This window comes from Penaeus chinensis, chromosome 27 (genome assembly GCF_019202785.1).
Source record: "Penaeus chinensis breed Huanghai No. 1 chromosome 27, ASM1920278v2, whole genome shotgun sequence".
In the NCBI taxonomy this organism is placed as follows: domain Eukaryota; kingdom Metazoa; phylum Arthropoda; class Malacostraca; order Decapoda; family Penaeidae; genus Penaeus; species Penaeus chinensis.
In genome coordinates this window covers 27,233,564-27,244,739 of record NC_061845.1, presented here as the reverse complement: position 1 = coordinate 27,244,739, position 11,176 = coordinate 27,233,564, and the positions used below count along the sequence as shown (strand labels likewise).

At 36.1% G+C, this 11,176-nt stretch overlaps 1 protein-coding gene across 1 annotated transcript; it reads left to right on the top strand.

Annotated features, from left to right (window-relative positions):
* The first annotated feature begins 548 nt into the window (after nt 1-548).
* Nucleotides 549-5,704, top strand: LOC125039755. Its single transcript, XM_047634002.1, has 7 exons — nt 549-565; nt 1,205-1,337; nt 2,761-2,921; nt 3,444-3,568; nt 4,311-4,425; nt 4,796-4,935; nt 5,120-5,704. Exons 2-7 carry the CDS (start codon nt 1,275-1,277, stop codon nt 5,155-5,157), a joined length of 642 nt encoding a protein of 213 aa, XP_047489958.1. The 5' UTR covers nt 549-565; nt 1,205-1,274; the 3' UTR covers nt 5,158-5,704.
* The last annotated feature ends 5,472 nt before the right edge of the window (nt 5,705-11,176 follow it).

Genomic DNA, 11,176 nt, shown 5'->3' with positions numbered 1-11,176 from the left:
CATGATTGACTAATTTACTTTTACGTAGGATGTTTTTTTTATTTATGTAATTTTAGCTGATTTTTATCTTTTTGCTAATAGATAAACTTGAAAAATAATATGACATGAATATTTAATATATGCCCTTGACCTTCGTGAAATTATATGTTTGGCTGATGGAGTTAAAAACCGTGCATGTGTCACTCAAAAAAAAAAAAAAAAAAAAAAAAAAAAAAAAAAAAAAAAAAAAAACATAATTCCCAAGGTGACCTCCATGAAAGGCATCAACCAACGTATCAGCAGCACCTACCTAGTTTATCCTCAAAACAATTTATCTTCACTCAAAATCACTTAACGATAACCTAGAAAAAATACAAACAACAAATCTCTAATGTATTAATCCTGAGCTTTGGTCTATGTGATGTCTTCAGGTTATTCGCAAAACGTGGAGTTATCTTGTAACTTTTGGCAACAATATCTATACGCATAAATACTGTATACCGAGGCTAGCAACCTCAGTTGGCTCAAGCCGGCGTTAAGTTGCTTTTGCTTCCACTCGCATCACAGGCATTTTTTCTTTTTACGAGTATGTGTATATTCTTGGTGGTTTGCACATATATATGTCTATATATATATATATATATATATATATATATATATATATATATATATATATATATATATATATGAATGTGTGTGTGTGTGTTTTAGAGTTTTAATGTATGTATGTCTGTGTATGTATGTATGCATGTGTGTGTATATATATGTATATATACACACACACACACACACACACACATATACATATATATACACATATACATACATATGCATACACACATCCAAATTTTCCAAAGCAATTTCTATTAATAGTCCTCTTTTTCAGATTTTAATTCATTTATCATTATAATAGTTTAAAAGAAATGATAAATAATGATAATACAAAACATCTTATCCGAGCATTTAGTCGATCTATGGCACATTTCTTTATGTGAAATTCCAAAAACAGATTAGCATCAACAATCAAATCTCTCTCTCTCTCTCTCTCTCTCTCTCTCTCTCTCTCTCTCTCTCTCTCTCTCTCTCTCTCTCTCTAAAGAAAGAAAGAAAGAAAAAAAAACTGAGCAAACAAAACAATAACAACCACACAGAGCAATACCGCATTTAAACTTTAAATAACTTAAAAATGATAAGGCTATACATAATATTACCTTCCTTCCCACAGGCACAGGAAAGAAAAGAGGTAAGCAGCAACAACAACAACAGCAACAACAACAACGACAACAACAACAACGATGAACGCAAAGACACTATCCTTGTTCTGTCTCCTCTTCTTCGTTGGGTCATCCTTAAGTGAAGTAAGTGAACGCCAAAAGGAAGATAAGATCAATAATAATGGTAATAATGACGATATTTTTTCCCTCTGTCAGTGGCTGTACTCGCCACGTCCTTCTAAAAATAATAGCAACACATCATTAAAAAGTGACAGTGGTGAGTGATAATTGATGATAATTACTATCATTATAAAAAATGAGAAGACTTGTTATTATCATTATCATCACCATTATTCTCAATAATAATAATAGTAGTTGTGATCCTGATATTGATAATGACAGCATCAGCAACAACCACAATGATATTAATAATAACAGTATAGATAATAATAATGAAAACAACAAAAGTTCATAATGAATATAATATCAAACGGCTATATGTTATGTTAAAATTATAAAAGGTTACTCACAGATCGGCACAGATTTTTTTTTCTTTTTAATTAACTATTGATATGCGATTTGATTGTGTTATTGCATGAAAGTATTATTTCAAATGTGTTGTAGATATTTTAGCTATTTCTTATTCTAGGCTGACTTTATTTTTTTTTCTCAGCAATTAATAATCAAAACAACAGTTTGAATAAATGTCATCACTAAGTAATAATCAGCAAAGCCAAATTAGCAGAAATAGTTAATTTTATCATACATAATGCATTGCGATGTCGATGCTGACACGTTCATTAAAATGTTTTGAAAATGCATAAATTTTCCTGCGACGTACAGGTGCAGATCACATACAGATATGTTATGAATGCGTGTATCAGAGGTTTCAATAAAGCATTTAATTACTGGGACAAAGATTATATTTGTGCATATATATAGCTAGACACTTAAATAGATAAATATAAAAGACAGACAGCCAGATAGGCAGACATATAGATAAATAGATAGGTAGGTAGACAGACATACAGACACACAGATAGAGAGGCAGTGAGACATACAGATAGATAGATAGTTAGAAAGGCAGTTACTGATCTAGATAGAGAAAAATATAGATATAAATCGACTTAATATGAATTTTAAAAAATGCATACATTGTTTCTATACACCATCTTTTGGTATATGGATTGTTATCATGCATTTATCAAAAACTCTCCAGAGCTTATGCAAAGCTATAGCTACGCTAGATGAAAGTTATTCATTCACGGGGACAGTTAATACACACCTACAAAGTTACTCGTTACATTTGCATACGCTCTGTAGTCGTGCTCTGTTCAAGAAGGCAATTTCACGTAATTTCAAAAATAACTTTCTAAATCCAAGGCATTTTACACCCAGATTTTTTTTTTTTTTTTTTTTTTTTTTTTTTTTTTTTTTTTTTTTTTACAGCAAATGTCCATAAACATTAAGTGCTTCTCAACCCGAATACATATCCTGATATAGCAAGCAGTCTCTCGAACATCCCTCTGTATTTGCTGAGAAGTAACACGTATTTCCCCCTATTAAGGACCGATCGACGGACCTGTGTGGAAGATGCGAACTCTCTTACAAGAAGGCTATGGAAGATAACACTCTCGAGATTAGGGAAGTTGGACCGACTGACGGGAAATGCACCAATGGTTCTACTCTCCTGATTCCAGAACCTGGACGCTGCTGTGAAGACTCCAAGTACGTGTAACATCTGTTGTTGGTATCCTGTTTGTTTGTGGTATTTACTTATAGCATAAAAGGTAGTCTTAATTACGTACTTGTTATAGAATAACGTATCTATATGCCTTTAAAAGATGAAACAGCTACCGAGAGGAGTCCCTCTCAAAGATGTAAATACAGCATACACACACAATGCGTGATATATATATATATATATATATATATATATATATATATATATATATTTATTTATATATATACATACACACACACACATATATATATATATATATATATATATATATATATATATATATATATATATACACATACACACACACACGCACATATATATATATATATATATATATATATATATATATATACACACACACACACACACACATATATATATATATATATATATATATATATTTATATATATATATGTCTATCTATCTATTGATATCACGCAGAGACACACACACTAGGATGTAGACATCTATTCGTTACTAATCACACTATTGTACATCCATACAGACTGTGCAAGAGCGGCCACGGGAGTGATTGCCGTCACAATTTTCTCTACGAAAACGGCCAAATTCGCTGCGACCATTTCCTCCCTAGTTACTGCCCCGACCAGCAATGCTGCGGCTGCTGCCTGAGTATGTACCGGTCAAGTTAATGTTACAGTTACAGTTATTGATGTAGTTACTGATACAGGGCAAGACTGATGACTGTTTCAGCGATTGTAAGAATGTGTCAGCAACCATACGATGACGTTTGGCACGCGCATTGACATATAAATCCTCTTCGACCTATCACATATAATACGTTTAATTCAAGAGGTAAACAACTGTACAGAAATGCAATGAGTCGATATCTAAGGTCATAACAACAATAACATCCGATTCCATCATACCCGGACCAGTTAGGAATTTTTTTTCTGTCATATTTTTTTCTCCTTATTTTGTGGACGTGGATTTTATCATATTTACTGAACTAAACAAAAATAGTCTAGAAAGTATCGTTGGTTGTCATCTTAGTCAAGAAGACACGCAGAGACGCAAGTAACATAATCTTTTGATTTTTGTTTTCATTTTTACGCGAGAATTTCAATACATATATGTTAAATAAGTTCAACAGAAAAAAATATAAAAAAATAAAACCTATTTTGGAACGGGATTCCACCGAGGCAACATTTCGATGTGGCTTACGACACTGTCGCGCGGTAAGCAAACAGATTACCATTAATATCGCCAACCCTATTTCTCGCTCTTATTTATATTCATCTCGCCCTTGCCCTGCGCTATCTAGTTCTATTCCACAGCTTGTAAGACTTGAGAGGATCGCGACTGCAACTTGCTACTGAACATACGGTCTTCATCGTGATCTCTTTGTTTACAGACTGTAACGTCGACGTATGTTCCCGCTGTTTTCACGAGGAAGGTGCTACGTGCAGGAAACAATGCCAGTGGAATGAGTACCTGGTTTCAACCCGGTGTCACAGTCCTTATTGTCAGTGAGTGACTTGTATACCTCCTGTTCTCTTGGTTTCCTCTTGTTTATTGTAATCCGGTGAAAGACACACTATTTCATTTACTTATAGGTACTATATTTGCGAGAAATACTTGATTCTCATTTCATCCAAGTGAATATGGCACTATAAAACTTTTCCTAAAATACACAGACGCATTCGACACGATTCACAAGGTAAAAACGCCGAAACATCTATACACTACACAAATCTTTCCATGAAAATAATATATATATATATATATATATATATATATATGTATATTTTTCGGAGCGCCATTCATAATCGATAATCGATTTGATTAAAATATCTGAGACAGAGAATCAGCCATCTCTTCCTCGATACGTGTTTCCAGGTGTTGCAGAAAGTGCGAAATAGAACGGTCTTGCCATTTTGCCGGGGGATACTGCGTGGGTCATCCTCATTTCTGCAAAAGGGGTTATTATGCCACGAAAGGTGGCTGTACTGGAGATTGCTGCTACTGTTGCCGTCCGAGTGAGTATTATTTTGCGTCGTGTAGATTGGCCACAGTCTTGGAAACCTTGTTAATGATTTTCATGCTTATTGCACGATAGGAACATTTGGATATAATGTGAATATAAAATGAGGAGATTTAAATAAGCTGTAAAGATAACAGTGGTAACAAACTCATTTTTAAAAGTCTTTTAATTTTATACAGTTCCAGAATATACAGATGGGATAGACAAGACACCATAAATGGATCACCGGATTGAATGAATAGTTATTTACATTAACACTCAGTAGACACACACACATAGACAGACACATAGACACAGACACATAGACATAGACACACACACACACACACACACACACACACACACACACACACACACACACACACACACACACACACACACACACACACACACACGCAAATGCATTTATATGCACATTTAAATTCACCTTTACATGTACACGCACAACATTTTAATTGGCTGAACTGTTCAGTAATACGAAGAAGGGAGAATTAATATACAATAAATAAATGTATAACATACTAAAGAGATTTAGGAAGAAAGAATATTACCTTTCATGTGTAATTTAGCCCATTTTCCAAATGTCTTGATAATTAGGCCTATAAATCAGCACATTAGATGGAAAACTCATGTAAGGATGAAATCACAATTATTTTAGTATAGTTTCTGCCAATCTGGAATATCTTAGTTTTCTATCAATAATTTGATATAGAAAACTGTATTACATTAACGTGTAACTAAAATAAAACTTTGCTGCATGGTAACGCATTATCACTTATCCTGTTATTTAGACGGTGTTAAGGGTAGATGATTTAAATTTTTAGCGTTGTTTTATTCACTGTTTCGCATGTGTTCTCGCAAAAAACATACTCGTTGGTTGCATAATGATGTTGTAAGAATATTACACATACGTCGCGATTGTTTTCATTGTGGGCTGATTTAAAGACACTTAATTGACTACAGGCTGTCCTTCTCTCTCTCTCTCTCTCTCCCTCTCTCTCTCTCTCTCTCTCTCTCTCTCTCTCTCTCTCTCTCTCTCTCTCTCTCTCTCTCTCTCTCTCTCTCTCTCTCTCAGAAAATAGCGGATTCTGATGTGATAAATAGCTCCCTAGAACAAAGTAATACACAATATACAAGTGCTAATGTATGACCCAGAATGCTTAGCGGAAAAGGGCTCTATACTGCTAAAAATTCCCACTGGAGAAGCAAATCTCCACACGCACTGACTTGGCTTGGTATCTCCTGATGACACAATCCGCCCTTCCTTACTGGAACATCCAGGACCCGAAAATGACATGGCAAACCCTATCTATTGACCAGGTTAATAAGTATTGACTCAGTGCACAACTTTCTTGGTTACTCTTTCTTGAATTGACCTTTTTTTCAACTATTTTTTTACGATTTTTTTTTCTTCAAATGTGGAGATAATACAGAATTTCCCCTTGAATTTCAGCTCTATGTATTCAGAATATCACTGTATTTATTCTAGTTAGATTTCACATGCCTATTTTGGTAACATGATAACATGGTAAGCTAATACAAAGAAGAAAGGTTACATTAGGCAACGATAAAAGTGAGAAAGAGCATGCTAAAAAGCTGAATACTGGCTAATGCACTTCTTTATATTTAACTTGTAGTAAGAAGAAGGGGGTTTTAGGAAAAAAATCTCCATAGCCATATACTCTTACGAGGGAGAGAGGGAGAGAGAGAGAGAGAGAGAGGGAGAGAGAGAGAGAGAGGGAGAGAGAGAGAGAGAGAGGGAGAGAGAGAGAGGGAGAGAGAGAGAGAACGGGAGAGAGAGAGAGAGAGAGAGAGAGAGAGAGAGAGAGAGAGAGAGAGAGAGAGAGAGAGAGAGAGAGAGAGAGAGAGAGAGAGAGCGAAAGAGAGAGCGAAAGAGAGAGCGAAAGGGAGAGAGAGAGAGAGAGAGAGAGAGAGAGAGAGAGAGAGAGAGAGAGAGAGAGAGAGAGAGAGAGAGAGAGAGAGAGAGAGAGAGAGAGAGAGTTTAAAGTTTAAAGTTTAAAGTTTAGTTTTGATTCCATTTATTACAATGGATATTATTGGTGTGACATACTGTGTGTTTCATTTTGCTTCTAAACTATCCCCTGTGTGCAAGGAATGGCCGGGGTTACCATCCACTGGCGGCGAGGGATCTGAACGCAGGTCAGCAAGATTGCTAGACGAGAACGCTACCGCTGCACCACACAGCACACAAGAGAGAGAGAGAGAGAGAGAGAGAGAGAGAGAGAGAGAGAGAGAGAGAGAGAGAGAGAGAGAGAGAGAGAGAGAGAGAGAGAGAGAGAGAGAGAGAGAGAGAAAGAGAGAGCGAAAGAAAGAGCGAAAGAGAGAGCGAAAGAGAGAGCGAAAGAGAGAGAGAGAGAGAGAGAGAGAGAGAGAGAGAGAGAGAGAGAGAGAGAGAGAGAGAGAGAGGGAGAGGGAGAGGGAGAGGGAGAGGGAGAGGGAGAGGGAGAGGGAGAGGAGAGGGAGAGGGAAAGGGAGAGGGAGAGAGGGAGAGAGAGAGGGATTGAGAGAGAGGAGAGAAAGAAAGAGAGAAATAAACGGGAAAAAAATAACATTTTATTATACAGATATAGCAGAACTTGCAAAACTTTTAGTAAAAACAGTAGTAATGACAGACGAGATCAAAGAAACTGATATAGAATGAAGTAAAAGTAAATTATTGATGGAAATCCATATTATATTGTCTTATTCAGAATGCCATCTTTCTTGTTTATAAATTGTATACCCACGTCAAAGGAAGTATCTTCAACATTACTATAGTTTACCAGAAAAAAAAGTTTTCTACAGCAATAGAAAACAAGTTTTATTTTCAGCGGTAACTAAAAGAAGTCTTGGAAAACTAAGAACCATGAGAGAGAAAAATATATAGATAGATAGAAAGACAGATAAGTAGGTACATAGGTAGAATAACTAAGGTTAAGTGGATATTTTGATTTGCTGTTTCCTTTATGAAGACAAGTACAAGTATTGATAATTATTCGCGTCGATTTGGGTTTCGATGGATTCCTCTCACTCTCTAGTACACCTATATGTAGGAATTATGCCGCGGAAACCGTTCATTCCCCACATGCTTGGCCCCGATAGCACATGAAGACGTGAAAGGTACCAGGGAAGTTGCGGGGTAAACCAACAATAATATAATAACATAGTGATAATACCTCACTATACTGTTCACTGCGCGGGGGTGCGCCCCTTGCCCCCACCCAGGAAAACAAAGAATCCTCCACGCATTCACAACAAGATAGAACGTACGACCTACATGCGGGGCGAACACGGCAATCTATAACCAAGGAACTATGAGGTACTAACTTGATTGACAGATGCCGCCGAGTTGGGTGCGTGATGGAAGCGTGGTGTGGGCGGCAGGAGGTCCTGGGCCGAAGGATACAGTGACGCTGTAGTTCACACGAAGCGGTGCATCCTCATTACAGTGACATTCCATATTAACCTATTCCCGACGGGCGTGGCATGGACGTACATGCCATGAACACTGTGAGTTACTTGTTTAATGTTTTTTTTACACATGGATGACTACACTTGTACTAAGTCACCAATGAGCCAATTACGAGTACTGCCTGTCTCGCCCGTTTACCCTTTTCTTTGATTTACGAAAATATTTTACGTTATTTTATTTTGATGTGATTTATGTTTCTAACATTACAGTTATTGTAATGTTTATAATAGAAATAAAACCATCGATATTCATAGCACTAGTAAACAATACATTTTCCCGCCAATTCAGGGAAAAGTGAAATCAGGTAAGATAGAGCCATCTATGTATAGAGACATTTCACAAAAAAAAGAATGTAAAAAATGAGCACAGCATTTTCCCATTTTTTTTATTCATTTTCCCCAGCGACAGTGTGTTAACACTATAGTTACGTATTTACTGTTTTCTAGTTATATTTTACCCCACAATTTCCCTGGTACCATCCATGCCCTGCACAGCTATTGGGGGTAAGATTGTCACTAATGGGGGTTTCCACGGCATAATTTCTAAATATTTGGATAGTAGAGAGTGAGAGGAATCCATCGATACCAAATTCGTCGAGATCGGTTACGCGAAGGTATTCTGAAAAAAAAAAAAAATCGTTTGAAGCTGGTTTACATTATGAAAAGATTGAACTTCCTGTATTTAATAACAGCATATTATTATATACAATAATTTTATAAATATATTACTATAACCTGGGTTCTTAAAAAATATGAAAAAAACAGCTATATACAAAAAAACATGATAAAACAAAACTAACCAATCTATAAAAAAAATATAAAACTATGAAAGTCACAATAAAATTATGTCTGATTGTTGATTATCAATTATATAGAATTATTATTCGACTTGTAGAGAAGTGAAGAATAAAATAAAGAAAGAGAGAAAAGGAAAGAGACGTAGAGAGGGATACAGAGAAGCAGAATGCAAAATAAATATTATATATATATGTATATATATAATTGGCCTTTTCATAATGTGATTGCATATGTCCTTATCGGTGAATAGAATAAAATACTTTAATATGAATTACTACCTGTTTTAATATAAAGTAAATTACTCACATTATATATAATACTCAGTATGATGTATCATTTATTTGTTTAAAAGAAGGCGCATGTTATTATTACCCCTTTTAAATAAAAACTATGGTCTTAATTCTATATAATCATATTACGCTAGATAAATCTTTCCAAGGAATAGATTTCAAGTTTAAAAAAGAAATGGTATATTGATGTATTACTCTACAGCTTTCAGGGAGACAACTTCGAAGAAAGAAGACGGATGAAGAAGAAAACAAGAAGAAAGAAGGCAAGTGAAAGAAAAAAGAAAGACAATAAAAATATTATAATAAAGTGGGTTTAATTGATGATTTTGTTTCGACAGTGCAAAGTCAATTTATTTATCATTTCATTCTCCCTTACATATCTCAAGAGTTGAAATTTAGACCACGGCGAGGTTTTTAAAACACGTGTATGGATCTGTTCAGCTTAGACACCAAATTAGCGAGCTGAGAGTGACCTGACTCCTGGGCTGTTAACCGACCTGGAATAAAAGCAGGTAAACTATAAAGTGCGCAAACATGCCAAACAGGTACACTGTAAATATACTTGACGCTGTTACATAAACACTACAAAGAGACTGAAAACGCACTTCATTAAAATTTCAAAAGCGCTTAAAAATACCTACACAAACAACAAACGCACCCTAAGGGTCGTCGGCAGCACCACAAGGACGCACTTTATATTCCTACTGTGTAAACAAATGCAGTTTGTTCTTCCCCTTTTCCCCCGCTCTTCTTCTCTTGTTTTATATTTCCGTCTCTCCTTTTTCTCTCTCTCCTTACTTTCATTGTTTGTTTCTTTTTTTTATATATATTTTTGTCTATCTCTTTCTCCGTTTTGTCATCAGGTGTGTTTCCTCTTCCTCGTACTTATCATTCCACGCGTTTTTGTTTTTTTTGTTTTTTGTGTATGTGTATATGTATGTGTGTGTGTGTGTGTGTGTGTGTGTGTGTGCGCGTGTTTAAGGTGTGTGCGCGTCAACATGCGCGTGTGCACTTTTTCTCACAACAGCTAATCAATTCCTGACTTGTATTCCGGTTCGCTATCAGGGCGGGGGCGCGCACCGGATGGGTCAGTCCGTCACTAGATAAAGATGTCAATATACATACTAGACTGACACTCGCCCTTTTTATTTCTTCCAAACCCTACGCAGTGACAGACGACCTAACGGCGAGGCAAGAGATAAAGGGTGTGCAAGTGCGAGACAAATGAATCATGTTTCGAACGACAGTCGGACTGACTCGGTGGCGGGGCGAGTCGTAAATCCAGCGACGGACAGCCCCCCCCCCCCCCATTTTCAAAGTGGTTCTGGATGGTTTATGCCAGAGCCCTCGGCTAATGGAATACATACACTCCATTAGCAAGTTTATGTTCAGTACTGTGTAGTTGTGTTGGCGGAAATGCTTGTCAAATGATCCGTGTTAAGGGAATATTTCTCTCGGCGACAAAGAACATGTACGGTGTTACTATTCTTTCCTGTTCTTGACGGATGAATTCATGACAACGGAGTTACTATTCTTTCCTGTTCTTAACGGATGAAAATTCGTCTGAATTCAAGAAAAGGCAAATACCTTATCAAAAGTTAAATTGTCTTTGAAATATCAGAGTACGAAGATGCGGCTCGATGTATTTATCCTTTTACCTCGCAAATTTCTACAATC

What these genes read in the sequence shown, in the direction of transcription:
- LOC125039755 (XM_047634002.1), top strand. Translation starts at nt 1,275, where the DNA reads ATGAACGCAAAGACACTATCCTTGTTCTGTCTCCTCTTCTTCGTTGGG. An exon ending in CGCTGCTGTGAAGACTCCAA is followed by an intron (nt 2,922 to 3,443) that starts GTACGTGTAACA and finishes ACATCCATACAG; the next exon opens with ACTGTGCAAGAGCGGCCACG. An exon ending in ATGCTGCGGCTGCTGCCTGA is followed by an intron (nt 3,569 to 4,310) that starts GTATGTACCGGT and finishes CTTTGTTTACAG; the next exon opens with ACTGTAACGTCGACGTATGT.